General features: G+C 26.4%; 1 protein-coding gene across 1 annotated transcript; it reads right to left on the bottom strand.

The window, feature by feature from the left end:
• Nucleotides 1–12,090: 12,090 nt before the first annotated feature.
• Nucleotides 12,091–14,478, bottom strand: LOC145839591 (bifunctional epoxide hydrolase 2-like). The gene is made up of 2 exons (XM_082947205.1): nt 12,878–14,478; nt 12,091–12,446 (listed from the first exon to the last, which is right to left on the bottom strand). The coding sequence occupies exons 1-2, from the start codon at nt 14,461–14,463 to the stop codon at nt 12,338–12,340; spliced, it is 1,695 nt and encodes a 564-aa protein (XP_082803331.1). The 5' UTR covers nt 14,464–14,478; the 3' UTR covers nt 12,091–12,337.
• Nucleotides 14,479–19,088: the final 4,610 nt, after the last annotated feature.

Raw genomic sequence — 19,088 nt, 5'->3', positions numbered from 1 at the left:
GTTGTTGGCTAGTGTGGTTAGTTAATGTTAATGCTAGTTGGAATTAATGTGTTTTTCGTAGGGGTAGGTGTATGTACTTAGTTTTCGAGCACTACTTTTAAGTATGTTTAAGACGTACTTTTGAGTGGTTTACTAAGCATTATTTGTTATTGGGCATTGATTGGATTCTTGCTAAAATGACTAATTTTCATTAAGAGAGTCATTTAATTTATTTTCTTTGATCGTAGATAGTCACATTGTACAATAAACATTGAGTGTTAATTTGCATTTGTTTACTAGCTAGAATTTAACCTAGTTGAGCTTAACTTATATCTTTAGCATTTATTTATAGGCTAGTTTATATTAGACCTTTTGCAGAGTACATTTAGTTGTAACATACTCTCACTAACACGAATAGTAGCAACAATCACTTATATTTGAGTATGAGTGCTAGCAGCAAAAAATCCATACCTTTTTCAGTATGCAACCGCTCGAGGTTAGTTACTGAGCACGCAACGCGTGCTCAAGAAGCTGAAAAGGTTTTGGATGCTAGTAACCACATACCAACTATTAACCCTGAGCCGACTAACATACCTGACCAACACAAAATGATGACAGACGATACAAGGAAAGTGTTAGTAGCAAGAGATGAGGATTATAGTACTACTCTAGGTAAAAATTAAAAAAATCGATGAGCAATTTTTAATTATTGTGATTGAATTTTTTTTTTATTTACCCATAATCAATTTCCTCATTTTTTAGTTTAACATTCTCCAAAAATACTAGTTACTATCAGTACCAAATTCCTAGTACTTCACTTAACCAACTAGGTCTTTTAAAAACTACTCCTTTTGAATTTTTTCCTAAAATTAAAATATTTTAAATGTAAATTTGTAATTTCATAGTTTTACTTACAAGTTAAATTTAGTTTAGTCTTCTAGGCATAAAATCAGATTTTAAAGCAAAAGCTTCATTTTAAATTAAAACGCAGGTTCAAATGACAAGGTAACTAGTTCATATATAGAAACAAGGTTGTTTTTTATATTTAGAGGCTGACAATTTAGTCGAACTTAAGCAATTTTGAAAAAAAAAACTTAAAAATTTGAACAAAAATCTGGCAAAGCCTGAAATTTTGAACAATTTTTACATATTAACTAATGAAATTTAAACTAGATACGAAAAATATAATGTTTTGTTAAGTATAATAGTTTTTGTACTATAAAAAGATATTTAAAAACACACTAAAGAAGCTTCACAATATCTTTTTGATAATTTCATACTGTAAGACAATTTTTTGCCTTATATTTAATTTTATACTAAAAGTGGACTAAACAACTTGTACTTTTTAAAATCTGTAAATATTTTTCAACCCTTGGAAACCCTGTAGAAACTTTATCAAATCTAATTTGATATCAGTTCTTTTAAGTCGTTACATTTAAAGATTTTATAAACTGTTTACATCATTTTTTTTCTATCAGTTGATATTTTATGGCTGGCTAAAGACAATTATCACTAAAATAAAAAACCAAAATACTTCTAGAGTTTAACTCTGAACAGATTATTAAGTTATTAGTCTAAAACTTTAATTGATTATGATAGTATAAATAATTTTTTACTGATATTCTATAACAATTTTTTATGCCAGGAAATCAATATTATTTCGAACAAATTCAAACATATAAATTAGTTGCTATAAGAAGAATTGATAAAATGCAAGAGTGACAATTTTGTATGAACGTAAAAAAAAATAATTTAAATCAAAAAAATATTAAGAAAAAACCGACCAAAGTGTTAGAGGTAACAGTGAAAGAAGAAAAAAGTAAAAATTAATAAAGTTTTAACCTGCGCAAAAGTTTCTTCGTGCATATTTGACACCTACCCATATTTCATGTAGTTTCAAACCCATAAAAATATCAGATTTTGTATAAATTTTTTACCATTGAATTTTTTTATTAAAGAATGTGAAGAGTTAATTTAGTGAAAATTTTTTAAATGCAGTTTTTACATTATGTAACTAAATAAAATTTGTTACAGTTTAAAAAAAAAACTACTTTAAAATAGACTATCACATATTTTTAGCTTAACATTTCGTTTAGATAATTATTTTATGTTTAATTTTTTTTAATTCCGTTTTTTACAAGTTCACTAAAAACTGTATTTTTCATTTCAACGACTGATTTTTTTGTTTACTATGGTGACCTTTTGACATTTTCTTTAAAGTTTTTACTTTAACTAAAATTAACAACGTTTTTTTTCAAAATATATGAACAATACAATTGACATTCCCTGTGTTCTTTGAATAATTAATAAAAAAATAAATTATAAATTATTAATTTTTTTATTTAATTTTTTTTAAACGTCAAAAACAAAGAAGGGCAAAATGTAAACTAAATAAAATTATACTTTTTTAAGCAAGGGTAAGCAAAATGGCGTCGGCTGCAGATCTAAGGTCGCTTCTGATTGGCTAATATTTTACGCATTTTTATTTTAAGTTATAAGTAATAAAACCTGTTTTTAAGGTTTATTTTTATGTACTTGGGTTAGGGATAAGGGTATAGATATTTTTAATATACTACTGTATTATTACCTCATTTGCATATTCTTAAGAATGAAAAAATCTAATACCCTACAACTGCAGCCGACCAAGCAATATTCGATCCAAAAGGCATAATCACAGTCCACTAGCTTGCTAAAATTAATATTCTTTAATTTTAAAAGGGTAAAAGGCTATTTTTAAGTTAAATGTAACAACTTTTCAATATACTTATTTTATTTTATTTCCATTTATATTTTATGCTTTTACAATAATTAATACTATATTTATATTTTACGATGAGCCCATGTTATTTTCAGTCGTACTTCGCTTAATAATTTTAAACAGTTACGAAGAAGAATTAGTTCTATTTCGTTTTTTGTATCAGTAAAAGTTAAATACTTAAGTTAATATTAAAAATTTGTTTTTGTATTTGTTTAAAATTTAAAGCATTTACAACATTTAGTTTCTTTTTTTTTACAGCACAAAAATAGCAATGATATAAGTTTCATAAATATAGTTTATCATCATAAAAAATATGAACTGAGATCTCGCATATGTAGGTTTTTTTTTGTTTTCGGTTTTCAGCAAGAAGTACATTTTCATGTGCGTTTTTAAAATAATGTTTTTCAACAATACCAAAAGATTTATTTACTAACATGTGAAAAATATTGTTCAAACTTTTTTACTTAATTATTTGTAATATAATACTTAATCATTATTTGTAAGCTTGTCTTTTATTAACATTACAGGCAACTTAAAATCGTTAGGATCCGGCCAGACTCTAATTTGTAATTAAGATCTAACCAGGTCCTATTGTTGTGGATTTTGCAGTTCACTACCTTGAACGCGTAATTTTTTAAAGCTAGTAGATTCAATATTATTTTTAAGGAAAGTTGAATAACAAATAAAACATTCTAAAATCTTAACAATACTTTTGATTTTCTGAAAAGTTAGTTGCAAGATAATGTGTCTAGAATACAAACTAACTACTAAAAGTTAATAAGGAAGTCCATTAAATTTGTAGTAAACAATATGTTAAACAAACTGCGTAGCAAGAGAATGATAGCAATAACACTTAACTTTATCACATTAATGAGCAGCGATTATTATTAATTGAAATCATCTGTCTCAGAAAGAAAGGAAAATAAGTTCTTCCTTTGTAGAAAAAAATAGAAAACATTTTTTTTGTAAACTTATTTTCAAAAATTTTAAAGATTAACAAACTGATTATAATTTCATATAGCAACATGCTAAAAACAAAACCATAATCTACTTAAACAATCATTTTACATTATATAAAGATAGTAAAGCATTTAGGCTTTATAAATAAGAAAGTAATTGATTTGTAGTTAAAGAGGACCTGCTGAATAAAAAAATTTAAAGTGATATCGACCACAAAAATGAGATTAAGGAAAAAATTAGGTCGATTGACGTATCTGTTAACAACATCGTATAAAAGAAAAAAAAAACTATATTTTGAAAAACACTAATGATTTTACCGTAGTTTTGTTGTCAATTGTTTTAATATTGTTATTATTGATTATTAAAAAATATAAAAAAAGCGCTGAAAAAGTTTGATCTAAGGACCTGGTGTACAAAGGAACCTTTCGGTTATCGAGTCGTACACCACATGCTTATAAAATTTCATACGAGCTATTACACATCATTTTTTCAATCATCGATATATTTCAATCTTTAGTAATAAAAAAATTAATTAAACGAAATGAAAGAAAAGAAAACTAAACGAAAATTAACTGAATTTTGTGTTTAAAAATGTATTTAAAAACTTGTCTAATAACATAAGAACTTTAAAAAAATACATATGACTTTGAATTAGCTTATTAAAAGAGATAAACAATACTAATAGCAAACATGTGAGTACTTGAATGATAGGTTACAACTGCTCTAAAGAAGGTAAAAATGTAATATGCTGAAATATTTTTACATTAAATCTTATCTTTTTTTTTTGCTAAAATAATAATTTTTCTTTTTTATCTTATAACTTTACTCGTACAATAAAAATAGTCTTACATTTAAATAGATAAATAAACTATTTTATAATTTTATAATAAGTTTAAAGAAGTGAATTCTACCATAACTGAACTGAACTTTTATAAATGAAAATTTAAAGATAAACTTTTATGCACTTAATAAGAAAAAAAAAACAATAATAATGTATAATAACAATAACAACAACAAATTCCCTTCTATCTTAAAATATAATTTTTTATATTATGAATACTTGTCTTAGTCTAAAATTGCAATAAAAGAAGGCAAACAATATTTACAAACATAAAATAGAAGAGATTTTTTTCTTTTTTTGATTTCCTTAGAAAAATAAATTTTTTAACATAAGTTTGCTTGAAACAGTTATCTCAGCTTACTATTTAAATACTTAATTTTCGGATAAATTAAAAAAACAAAAGTTTATTAGTATTTTTAACTTAATTCAAAATAGTAATCTTAAATAATAATCTACAGAATAACCATATAGAAAACCAGATAGAATCTAGACTAAACCACTGTTATTGTAACTAAAAAAATCAACTTTTGAACAAAAGAAAATTTCAATTTTGTGTATTAAATGATAAACACTAATAACTCCTTAAGTAAATATACAAGTAGCAATGATCACTAGAACTATCCAATTGAAAATCACTATTTAATAGAAAACTTTTTAGTTCATCCTGGAACTTTCCAAAACAAATTTTATTTTTTAAACATAATGATAGCTTATATATAGCTAAATCTATAATTTACTAACTTGGTAGCATAGCGATTAATGACCTATTTTGATGTTGGATCTAGGCAGGAAAAAAAATGTTTCTGAAGACCTCGTACGATAATTATTGACATTTTTTACAATTTTATAGTAATTAATAAAGTTAGCTGGTAACAAATAATTCCTAAATATAAAAATAAACAGACCTAATTCATATCGATACAGACTTTCAACATCTAATATTTTTTTCTGAGTTTTTAATTCTCTTACACTATCATCATATTTTCTATAATGTATGCACCTAAGTGCTCTGTTTATGAGAACATTGATATAATGTATACAATTTTTATTTGCTCTTCTCCAGCACAACAAGTAAAGTGTCTAACATTACTCATAAGAAAAGAATTAAAGATCAAAAATCATGCTTTTTCATTTGAGAAGTGTCTCGTTTTCAATAACACACCCAATTTTTTTTTGTAATTTTTTTTTTATAGTTTCTATGTGTTCAAACCATTTTACATTTATGTCTATATAATTATATACAATTGTTCCCAAATACTTATAGCTATTTGTGTTTGTTATAACTGTTTTACCGATTTTTACATAAAGATCTATATTTTCCCAGACACTATTTTTTGATTGATGCAGAATCTGCTTCTGGTTTTATTAAGGTTTAGTTTGAGTTTGTTTACCATTAGCCAATCTGATACCATTTTCAGTTCTGTATTAAAACATTTACTATCATTTAAGTATGTGTTTTTTGTGAATGTTTTGTGTAGAATTGTATTATATGCAAAGTTGAGGACGCTAAGACTAGTGTTATTCTGTGAGTTATTTATATGTATTAGGAATAATAACGACCCTAACACTGAGCTTTGTGGTACCCCAACTTCACTTTTTTTCACAGGTTGACTTATATCCTCTAAAGCTAACTAACTGTTTCCTTTCATCTAGATAAAAACTAATTAGTGGATACATATTTTCTCTTACACCATAACATTCCAATTTCCTTAGTAAGCTATCTCTATCTACACTATCAAATGCTTTACTTATAACCAAAATGACTGCACAAACTGCACTTCCTTTATCAGAATTGGACAGAATCCCTTCAACAAACTCTAACAGAGCTAAAGTGGTCGAATAACCCTCTCTAAATGCATACTGAGAATTATTTAAAACTTTTTTTTTAGAAAAAACTGGTACAAAAAACTTTAAGGTTTAAGACTTTCAAAGAAACGTAAATTTTAATTATAATTTGAATAATAACTGTTAAATTTAAAAACATTTCTTTTTTTTTGTAGAACATATAATTTTCAAAATAACACCTAAATATAAAACAAACTATTTTAGAACAGCTATTAATAGAATTAATTATGTATTTTAAAGGTTTATATTTTTACGAATCAAGGATTATTTTTACTTTTAAATTTAAAATTGTTTACAAGTAAAACGTTTATACATTTTCATGAACCGAAGGGTAAAAAAAAACTAAGTTACTAGCTATAAAAATAAGAAATCTATTTATTTAAGTACTAATAAAAATGAAACAGAAAATAATTTAAAGTTTTGAATAAATTTTTGTAGTGTGTATAAAGAAAACATTAAAAGTTAATAGAATTATACAGTTTAAATTAATGGCTGTTTAGACTCATTCAAAATATTAAATGTATTTTTTAATTTTAATATTTCAAAGAAAGTATATCTTAAGCAAATTTAGTTTTACAACAACAGCATTAGTTAGTGAGTTTATGATAAAAAGTTGTTACTAAAGTACTACTATAGACAGCTAAGTTTGTATTTTTATTTTAAGTTAATTATACTAACTTCATTGTGCTAAAAGGTTATTTTTGTGCACAGCTATTATAAACTTCAGAAAAAGGCTTTTAAGATAAAATACAACTAAGTGAAAAATCACTTTCAAGCAAAATATACAAACCTTGTGAATTTTAATTACAAGATTTTTAGTAAAGAAACTATAAGACAAATAATAAAGCACCTTTTTGATTAGTTCAGTTTAGGAAAGTCTTAAATGTTAAACTCGTTTACCGCATTTTGCATCTAAATTATGTATTGAAAACTATTCACTTAACATTTTTAGAAATATTTTAGAAAAATACGTTATACATTTTAAAATTCAAATATTCAAGATGAAAGTTTTTTATTAAAGATCCAAGCTAAGCAAGTTTGCTGGAATATATATATAATAAAAACAAGTTGCACAGTATTTTTACTTTATTGAATTAACATATGTTCCTCTGCGTTAAATATTTCTAGTTAATACAGTTCAACGGAGTTCTGTAAAAAATGATAAGTACTGCAAGAAAAGGAGACAAAGTAGGTAAATATATATATAGAAAAGGTAGATCTCAAATTTGCACGAGGGGACTAAACTGCTTGAAGACATTTTTGCACGAAGACACTTTTGCTTGAGGGGAAATTTTTGCACGAGGAGACACTTTTGCATGAAGGGTCATTATTGCACGAGTTGGAATTTTTTTATTAATTTTTATGTTATTTTTTCATTAGTTTAATTTTTTTTTACTATCACTGTTACCACTATAACACTTAATAGTGTTTTGCAGTCGAAAGTGGCTTTCTTTCTTTCTTTTCTTTTTTTCTCTCAAACTAATCAAACACTTTAAATTCAATCAAGGCGCTGGTTTTAGGGGATAATCGTTCGCTTTAGTCACGTAAGTTTTAGCGGCTTTGACTTGTGTTGTACTAACAGCCGCCGCAATGTATTTATGATATGTCTTTTTTTTAGAGTTACGTATTTCCGACTGTTTTTCAGCTTGACTTTTTAGTCAAATTCGTTTTTTTCGTGTTGTGTTTTTAGCAGTTTATGTATTTTGTTTGTCGTGCTTTTATTAATTTGTAAATACTCATATTGTTTCTGTGACTCGATTTCTTTATACTATTAGTTTAAGCATTCTAACAATCTTACTACTTAAATAGGCTAAGTTTAAATGATAGTATAAGTTTAAGTTGTGTTTGATAAATCGACTTAGCTAAGTTATTTAGCTAAGTCAATTCTAAACATTAGCTTAAGTAACCGTCACCGAAATAGTTATAACGCGTCAAGTTAGTTAAGTGCCAGGCCCGCGTAACATAAGTAACAACTCTGGCTGACCGGTTCACCACTAACCCTTACCCTCGGTCGGTAACTTAATTTTTTCTTTTTATTAATTTATTTTTTGTAATTTATATTAGTTACTATTTGTTTTTTATTTAATTTTTACTATCACTGTTACCCCTAACCCTTACCCTCGGTCGGTAGCTTTTTTCAATTGATTTATTTTTATCTATTTATTTTTCTTGTTTTTTTTTAGTAGTAATTTCTTTTAGTTTTAGTTTCATTATCACTGTTACCCCTAACCCTTACCCTCGGTCGGTAACTTTTTTTTCTCCTTGTTGTTTTTTTAGTTTATCTTTCATTTTTAATTTTTTTCTGTATTTATTATAACTTTTTTGTTTACTCTCATGCAAAAATGACCTTCTGTGCAAAATCATCACTCGTGCAAAATTGACCCTTCGTGCAAATTTGTCTTCGTTCAAAATTGACCCTTCCTGCAATTTTGACCCGTTCCTATATAGAAACAACTTTCTAGTAAATCTGACGCATTGACTATGAAATTTCTCGCCTCTACTGTAGTAAAATTGTAAGCTAATTTCAACTTTAAAAGTTTTGAAAATTTTAACTTAACTAGGTTTAGTTCTGGCCGGATTTTGATTTGTAAAAAAACTAGGATCCGGTTGGATATTATTTAAAAAAAACTAAATCCTAGTTAGTAGACGTGGCAAAACACAACTTATAACAGAGCTCGTATGCAAAACTTTACAATTTTGTACTGACATGTCCTAATTTAGAATGATAATTTCTTTACCCTTGTTGGTTGGCGCCCAATTTGACTTATAAAAAAATGGAGCTATGTAGCCTATTAGTTTGCTTGTGGTATACTAGCTTACTAATACAGTAGACTACCGCTTAAGTACGCACTTTTTTTGGTACGTATCCCGCCTTAAGTACGCACTTATCCAGAAAGACAAGCCTGAAATTTTCACAACTTTTAAACTAGGGTGAGTAATCCTGAGTATTCTAAGTGGCCTGAGATTGTGACAGTCCTGTTATTAAATGTTTAAGTAAATAATAAATACTTATGTAGTGGTTGCAGAAAAGTGAAAAGAATAATGATATTTAAGCTGTAATGCTATAAAATGACAAAGTTAAAAAAATCTACAAATACAACATAATTAAGTCATAATTTAACTTAAATGTACACACATTGCTGTTTTGAAAATATTTTGTAAAAACTATGTAGTTAGGTACTTTGCCTCTAACAAAACAAAATATGGCTTAACATTCTTTTTTATATCATTGACTGACATTGACTTTCTATATTAATTGTATGTATTAGTTATGTAGAAACTTTTTATAGAAAAAATAAATCAATTTAAAATCTATTAAAAAATTTTGCAGATTAGAACTATGTATTAAATGTTATTTAAAATAAAAAGACTTGTTTATTTGGCTTAATTATTTGGTGGCTAGTTGTAAGAAAGAAAACAAAATACTAAATTTCATATTATACTATGTCGTTAAAAAGTACGCACTACCCGTGCTAAGTACGCACTTTTTGGTCGGGTTCAATTTGCGTACTTAAGCGGTAGTCTACTGTATTAGAACTTTTAAGTACATCTGTTTTTTTTAATTTCAATTTATTTTGATAGATATGGCCCAAGGAAAATATCGTAAAAATCTGAGTTGTTTAAACTTGATTTGTGAAGAAATCGCTACAAACATAAATAATATTCTATTTCTGCACTACAAAAACTTAGTGTTTATTTAGAAAAATTTCAGAGTTAAAATATGTATAGTTATATAGCTTATTGAACTCAATTGATAAAAAAAGACGTTCAAAATATTTCATCCAAGAATCTGGTTCACGAAGAACCTTTCGGTTATCGAGTCGCAAACCACGGATACTTTTTAACGCCTTGTCAAGAACAGAATAGTCTATTCAAAACAACTCAATTCTCAAAATTATTTTAGAAATTTGATTTTCTAGCACTTTTACGGACTTATCTTGAAGTTATGCCAGTATTGCTCTAGTTTTAACAAAAATAAGGCTACAAAATCAAACTTTTTATAAAATAATTTCACAATTTAATAATCTACTCAAAATAAAAATGCTTTTAGAATTTCGTTTAATATTTCACAACTTTTTAAGCATTTTCACTGACAAAAACTGAAATTTTACCAAAATTACTGATTTAGGCTGACGCGTATGAAGCATCATCAATAACGATAGAGTTTATTTTAAAACTTAATTTCAAAATCAGAAGACTTTTTAATTATTTAAATTTGTCCAGATTTTAGTGTATGTAAGTTCACTCAAACTTGTTTACATAAACTCAAATGCATTAAACTTCTTTAAATAAACTAAATTATAATAAAACCAATAAATTTTGTGTAGAACATAAATATATGTATTAACACAAAATTTTAGTCAAACAGATTTCATTATTTAAAATTTTACAGCCTTAAAAATAGGGTAGGAGTCTAATATGCACGAATGGACACTTTCCCTTCGTGAACAAAGATCTCACTCCTAATCCAGAATGCAACATAACTATAAGTACAAATTCCACTGTGATAGTGTGTTGTGTATATTGGGAGAACCTCGCAACGATTCAACATAAGAAGGGACCAGCATGTTACCAACGCCTTCAGAAACTGGATGACCTATGGGACAAACAAGCCAATAAAAAGTCAATCGGAGAACATCTGAAAAATAACTTAGAACGCTCAAAAAACTATAACGATAATATGTTTTCCATTGTTTGTAAAGGACGTAATATGTTTTAAATAAAGCATTAAGTTTTTTAGAATCTTTATTTATAAAAACTAATAAGCCAAGTTGCTGCAAACAAATTTTTTTTTATAATTCTGATTTGTTAAAATTATTATAGTTTCGTTATTAAGTTTCGTTTTGTTGTTTAATTTTATTTTTAAAGAAAGTTTAAGTAAGTTTGTTTCCTTATTATTAAAATTGCTAGTTATTTATGCTTTCAATTTCTAGTACTTTAGCTTTATACTTCAAATCTTGTTTGATAACTTTATAATAGCATCGTATTGTACATATAAGTTTATTTACTTATTTTGACGCATAGTCTTACTATTTTATTAAGTTTACTGTTTTACACAAATATGTTTAGTTATCTACATGAACTTTTGATAAGCGTAGATTGAAAATTTTAAGTTAACAAAAAATAAATTGCAAAATGAACTTTTGTTTTCAATTTTTTGTTTAAAGTTAGCACCGAAAAGAAGTTATTTAGTTTTTTTTTAAGAATAATTTTAAAAACACAGTTGTAACGGGACACGTTCAAAATCCACCCGCGATCAAAATCAACTCAGTCAAACTCGGGAACCGCTTACCGATTGAGGGTAAGGGATAACAGTGATAGTGAAAAATAATTATAAATTAATTGAAAAAATGCAAAAAAAAAAATCGGATGGATTTTGAACGCGGGTGGAATTTGATAGTATACCGTTATAATATCTATTAATTTTGTTGATTAGTGTTTTTCAACATTTAAAGTTTTAACTTTTGATTATGGATCATTGGCCATAGCTTTCAAAAATACTTGTCCATTATCTAGAAAAAAATCAAGCTACTTCTATTGTACTATACATGAAGTATAAAACATAAAGATTATTTAATTAAGCAATACGTATTAGATAAAAACTACCGAAAATAAAAAAAACTATGAAAGGGACAAGTTTTCAAACGTAAATAATTTTACAAAATTAAAGTATTATTTAACAATATTACTCATTAAAAAGTGGCAATCAATTTATACCAAGATTAATTTTGGTAGCGTATAAAATTAATTTAGCTGTTAAAAGAATAAATGGAGAGAAAATAAAAAAGAGCTTATTGAAATCAATATGATTAAAATAAAATGATTGCTATAATTTTAAGCTAAAATAGATGTGTTAACACTTTCTGATAACTTAATTATATACTCTGAATAATAAAAACAAAGGTAATATGTATAAAAAAAAATATATATACTACAATTTGCATTAAAAGGAGTTACAATTTAGAATAAGTAGATATTTTTCTAAGCCAGTTAATTAGGCAATCATTAAATTCTTTTGGCTTTTCTTGCATAACCCAATGACCACATTTTTCTATATGGCATCTGTAAAAATTAGAAGTTTTAAAACAATTACTTCTAAAAACAGTAAGATTGATCACTTTTATGAAATCTTTTATTAAAAAACCATAACCCATAAACTAAACAACCTTATTAATTTTATAAACTTCGTTTAAAAACAAAACACTAGCTAATTTAAGTAACAAATTATAATTACAATGTGTTAATAGACAAGAAAATTTTAATGCTGTCACAGCCTAGTTATTAATGCAAAAAATAACACTAAACAAAGTAAATATTTATGGCCTAACCTTGTGTTCGAATATAAAATTAGTGTATATAAAACAAATTATAATTCTATAGGTAAGTTTTTAATAAAAAATAAAAAATAAACAGTGCAAGTCATAGACAAAACATACCAACTTTTGAACTATTAACCAAGTTTTTATAAGTAATTAGTAACTTAATTAACGAACCTTTCCAAGTTGTTAATTATTTTTTCCATTCCAAATGAGAACTCTGGTTTTAAAATTGGATCATTTTCAGCAGTTATCATTAAAGCTGGAACAGCAATTTTTCTATCTTTTACAGTACACCTCCAATGCCAATTCTCAACAAGGTTCCTGTACCAATTTAATGGCCCTTCAAATCCACTAGTTTTAAACTGATTACTATAGTATCTAAGTTCTTTTGGAGTAAGAAAAGTACTTAGTTTTAAGTTTTCAGGAAATTGTTTTAAAATTCCTTTATTTTTTCTTACATTGCTTGTATCAAAATTATTGTTTATAGTCTCATTAAAGCCTCTCAAAATACAATTAAGACTTCTTTCAATGTCAGCGTTTAACTCAGTCTCAGCAATTCCTTTTTCTTGAAAGTACAACATGTAGTCAAACACCCCTGGATTTCTTAAGATGCTTTGCAAGGGGTCACGTTTGGAGTTGACTGGATAAAAAGGATTACATACTCCACACACTCCTGAAAACCTTTCTGGGTACATTAATGCCAAGTTCCATGCAACAGAAGCCCCCCAGTCATGACCAACAACAGTTGCCTGAGAAATATGAATCTGGTCCATCAAGTTTATTATATCTTGACACAACTTTTTTTGTGTGTATTCTTCAATTTTTTCAGGAGAGCTTGATTTTCCATAACCTCTTTGATCTACTGCAATTACTCTGAAACCAGCACAAGCAAGAGCTGGTATTTGATGTCTATACCCGTACCAACAATCAGGAAAACCGTGCAGTAGTATTACAGTTGGACCTTGACCCATTTCAACAAAGTGAAGTTTGATATCTGGTGAAACTTCTATAAATGAATGAGATACCTTGTTAGGTACACAAGGTGGTGGGTAATAATTTCTATTTTTAACTAGTTTTACACCTACGACGTCTTCTAAAGAGGCTAGTGCTTCTGGTGCACTTTTGACTTTGATACACTTAATTCCTAAACTTTTAGCTGTTTTTAAATTTACACCTAAATCATCAAGAAAAACGGTTTCTGCAGGACTGGTGCCTAATTTATTAAGAGCATGTTGAAAAGCATTAGCTTCAGGCTTTCTCATATTTATTCTGGCTGATTCAATAAAAATGTCAAAGTATTGTTTTAGATTTGTGAATAACACAGCAGTATAAAATTTACTTGAAGGACAATCATCTATCCAGTTATTAGTAAGAGCACATGTTTTAAATCCATTTGATTTTAAAATAGATAAAGCTTCAAGCATTGAATGTCTAACTCCATTTTTTTGGTCAAACCAACTTATTTCATTCAGAGGTTTTATACTTGAAAAAAGATTTTTTGTTGAAAAACTATCATTAAAATCTACTTTGTTTTCTTTGGCTAGCTGGTTAACTTCTAAGTCAAACCTTGGGTAAAATTCAGTTAAAGTAAGTTCACCCTTTTCTAGTTTTTCAAAAGAGCTATTTTTCTTATTAAATAACTTAATTAAAAATGAATATGGCATCCCTATACTTTTTGCATTTTGTAAAAATTGTTTTTGAAGAGGTTCTAAAATAACTCCGCCGAGATCAAAAATTACTGCTTTGTATAGTTTGTTCATTTTTATATATCTTATTCTAGCCTAAAAAATTTTACAAAACATTAAGTATGATATTAAACCAATTTCTTTAGAATTAAAACCAAGCTATAAAAAATAAATTTTAGTCAAAACTGTTTACAAGAATTTAATTTTATTGTTACAGATATTATCAAGGATTGTTTGTTTAAGTTAAATTTTAAAAACAAGTTTTAGAAGAGTTAAGTTAAACTATATGTGATGGTTGTATATTGAAATTGTAAAATGTAAATATTTCTAGATAAAATCTATTTTATATTGTATTAAAATTAATATTTTGAAAACTTTATGACAGAAAATTTATTCAAAAAAATTAAAATAAAGAATTCATAACTAACTATAACTAAGCAAACAATATAAAAAGATACATTTTAAAGATAGTTTTGATATGTTTTATATACATAGTAGAATTCTGCAAAACAAGAGACAAATAAGAACAATTTCATGACAAAATCAAAAACAAGGTATACTATCAAAATTCACCTGCTATTTTTTTTCTTTATTTATTAATTTATTTATATATTTTTTGTACATTTTTCTGGTATTGCGATCTGTTAGGCATTAGGGCTAGGATTATGAAAAATCGAACATCTAACGTTCCGCATGAGTAACTACACTACTAAAATAGGTTAATATTTTGAAAATTTTACCATAGTACACGCACATGTAGACTTCATACTTTTTCATATTAAACTTCATCCAATTAAATAAAAAACATAACAATATATTCCTTAGGCTTTTTAGTTAATGAATAACTTGTTTATTTTTACTATAAACACTTTTAATATACTTTTTAAAGACCTCAAAGTTGGACTAATTTTTTCATATATTTTCATTATAAAAGTACACGCATGTGTCGATTTCATACTTTTCCACATTAAACTTTATTTAATTTTAATGAAACATATATCAATACGTTCCTTAGGCTGTGTAGTTAATGAATAACTTGTTTATTTTTAATATAAACACTTTTAATATACTTTTTTAGACCTCAAACTTGATTAATTTTTTTTCGTTTTATTTTTTTTTAATTCATGCAATTGTCGATTTTATACTTTTCCACATTAAACTTTATTTAAATTTTAAAAAACACATATCAATACGTTCCTTAGGCTTTGTAGTTAATAAACAAATATATTATTTTTAATATAAACACTTTAAATATACTTTTTTAAGACGTCTAAGTTGGACTAATTTTTTTCATATTTTTCTTTATAAAAGTACACCCATGTGTCGATTTCATACTTTTCCATATTAAACTTTATTTAAATTTGATAAAACACATATCTATATTTTTTAGAAGATGAAAGTTGTTAATTAACTAATAAAATTTAAAATAAAGCATTAATACCAAATACGCTTTTTACAGTATGCCGAACTATTACTAAAAAACAACGATTAAGACCAGGCATTAAGTCTTAAAGAAGCCAATAAGTATCGCAAGAAAATCGCTTTTGACATATTTGATTGGAGGACCACCAAACGATTTAACTGACTGTGCAGTCTGTTTTCAGTGTGGACGTGGAGTTGTCGAGTCTAGTTTATAACTAACAAACTCCAAAAGAGATACTTGGGTTATTGTTTGATTGATTTTAGTTTACATATACTTTGTAAAAGTTTATTATAACATGGTATTTAAAACAGACGTATTGCAAAAATAAAGACTGCCTAAGATGGTATCACCTGGACTGCTTGAAAAAGAATAAAATGCCAAAAAAGTGTAAAATGGTTCGGTTACATGACAATTCAAATTCGGACAACTCAAATTCCGACTATTCAAATTCTTAAAAAAAAATTTAAAAGACTATATCTCAATAAGTAACTTAAATTAGAAAAAAAAATCATATGTAGATCTTATTATTATCTACAAGCCAATTCTTTCTATTTTTGCATAACCTTAAATAATTTTCAAAATGTTTTAAAATTACTAAAAATAACTATGTTTTTTTCTTTATTTAAGCTATATCTCTAAAACTTGAAGATAAATTTAAAAAAAATGGCTTGTAGATATTTATATGATCTACATGTGTATTTTATATTTTTGTAAAATGCACATTACTTTTTTATTTGTGGCCGTTTCAATTTTTTGTTAAGAATTTAAATTGTCGGAATTTGAATTGTCCGAATTTGGATAGTCGTGCACCCAATGGTTCTGCCCAGTGTGCAAGGATTAAAGTTACATTTATAGCCTATTTTTGTGTTTACTTTGAAAGTATGTGAATTATGTTTTGATTTATTAAATAAAACATGATCCTTACAATTTATGTCATTATTGTAAAACTTTAGGATAAGAAAATACTGTTTAAAAAGTTATCGTCAACAAAAAAAATATTTGTTTAGAATACTTTCAGGTCAAGCGGAGTAGCTTGATATGTTTCATTTTATTTAACTTAAGGTCTTTAAAAAGTATATTAAAAGTGTTTATAATAAAAATAAACAAGTTATTCATTAACTACAAAGCCTAAGGAACGTTGACGCTATCTCGTAAAAGTTCTACTTATATAACTATTTTTGGCCTGGTTTAATACGCAACGTGCGCCCTAACTTATATAAAGTAGAAGTCCCCAAGATAACGCTTAAATTATAATTGCTTAAATATACTAATATGAATTACTTACCATTTACTAAATGTTTAATAAATCAGTTACTTAATTTAAACTGAGTTCGAGTTTGTGATCATGAATATATTTACAATGAACTAGCGAAAAGAAAAGATGATAAAAAACTGCGCAACATTACACTAGAATAACAGAAACTAAACACTACATGTTTAAACCAAACTCAAAAAAAACATTCTAAAATCGAAATCACTTCAACAAGATTGAAACCATTAAAACTTAAGTGCAGCAAAAAGCTGCACTGAGTTCAGACCCTCAATGAAGTAGAGACTATAAAAACTGAACCGTACTGAACCCGAGACAATTCAATATATACTCGCTTGAAAAAAAAGAAAGTAAAAAAAGAGACAATTACCGCTCACGCGGTACAGCTTCAAGAAGTAAACAAGTAAGAAAAAAAAAACCCCTAATTAGAAACAACTCTAAACCGCTACCAAGCGGTTACATTTTCACTCCTAAAACGGTCAAATTGGAGTTTCAGCTACGGTTTAGAAAAAACATTAACTTTACTTTGCTAACAAGTCGTAAAACTTTAAAAAACTTTAGATGAAAACTTTAGATTCTGACAAGAGAACGATTACACAGACAAAAGACACTCTTAATTAAAACCGGTGTAAAAAACTTCGGTGTGGGGTATTTTCTTAATTTTTTTAACTTTACTTCAAGTGTTACGTTAAGAAGATGCTTAGAAATCAGTTAAAATTATGTTTAAGTGTCAAAATGTTTAAATGTAACTGTTAAAGCTTTTAACCATCGGTTGACAAAAAAAATAAAAATATATATACATCAAAATAGAACTTAAATGCTAGAAGATATTTATATGCTAAAAACATTTACCAATCAAATCAACATCGTTTATAAAACTTAAGAGTTGGTTAGAACACATTAAGACTTAAATAACAGAAAAATGTAGACAGTTCAAAAAATCTCCTCGCCGCCGGAACTCGCTCCGCCCCTGCACATCTCCTCTTTCATCTCCTCGTTCCTCACCTCGTTCATACGTCTCCTCTACCGCTCCTCGCCGATTCGTTTCTCGAGCCGTTCGTGCGAAAGTGCAATTAAAGTTCAAGCAAAAATATAAAGAAAATACTATTTCAAGTATTTTCAAGTACTTTTAAGTATGTTTATAAGAAACTTAAAAAATATTTAAAGCTTCAGTTTAAACTAATTATTCATTATAAAAACTTTTAGTATATTAAAAACATTTCACATTCAACATGAGTTAGTTGACAAAACAAACAATTATATTCATTTCAAAAGCTTAAATTTGTTTCGTAAAAATATATAGCTCTTGAACTTTATACTAATTTATAAAACTTCAACATTCTAAGTAAGTTAAAAACAAAGTTGTTGTTAGCGTTTAAATGTTGAATAAGATATTAATAGCTCAAATGACCTTATTAAAATTGTGTTTTTATAAGTAAGCTGAAGTGTATAACAACAAAAAACAAGCCAATAAAGTTTGTTACAAGCAATTAACAAGGTCATTGTAAAAAAAAAAAAAAAAAAAAAAAAAACTTTAAATATTATAGTTTAAAGTTTGAACATAACATTGTTGCTAAATATAAAACTAAATTAAGTTTAATAAACTTAAGAAATTTCACTTCATTAACCGATTATGCACTCGAAAACAAGTTTTAATAACCTCATACAAATACTTTTACAAGGACGAACGAAAAAACAACAATGTTTTTACATGCAGTTTAAAAAATTTATTATCCATTATAGTTCAAATTAAACGATTGTTTGAAAACAAAACAATTAAACTTTACAGTTGCTAACTTTTATAGACGTTTAAAACTCTTTTTGTTAAGAAAGTTTTATTATTAGAAGCCTTTAGTTTTATTTTAATTTTTAATAAAATGTTTAAAACGATTGAACGATATTTAATTAATTAAACAAAACGCGGAACAACTTGAAAACAACACAACTTTGTTTAAACTTGCTCGTATAAGTTTAAAACTCATTTTGAAAAACGCTTCAACAATGAAT

Source organism: Thalia democratica, chromosome 6 (genome assembly GCF_965202585.1).
Source record: "Thalia democratica chromosome 6, ktThaDemo2.hap1.1, whole genome shotgun sequence".
NCBI classification, from domain to species: domain Eukaryota; kingdom Metazoa; phylum Chordata; class Thaliacea; order Salpida; family Salpidae; genus Thalia; species Thalia democratica.
The sequence above is the reverse complement of the archived record's forward strand: the minus strand, read 5'-3'. Positions and strand labels throughout refer to the sequence as shown.

Excerpts from the sequence above, each read along its gene's own strand:
- LOC145839591 (XM_082947205.1), bottom strand. The coding sequence starts at position 14,463 with ATGAACAAACTATACAAAGCAGTAATTTTTGATCTCGGCGGAGTTATT. Across the intron at positions 12,447-12,877 it reads ATAATTAACAACTTGGAAAG|ATGCCATATAGAAAAATGTG; the intron begins GTTCGTTAATTA and ends TAATTTTTACAG.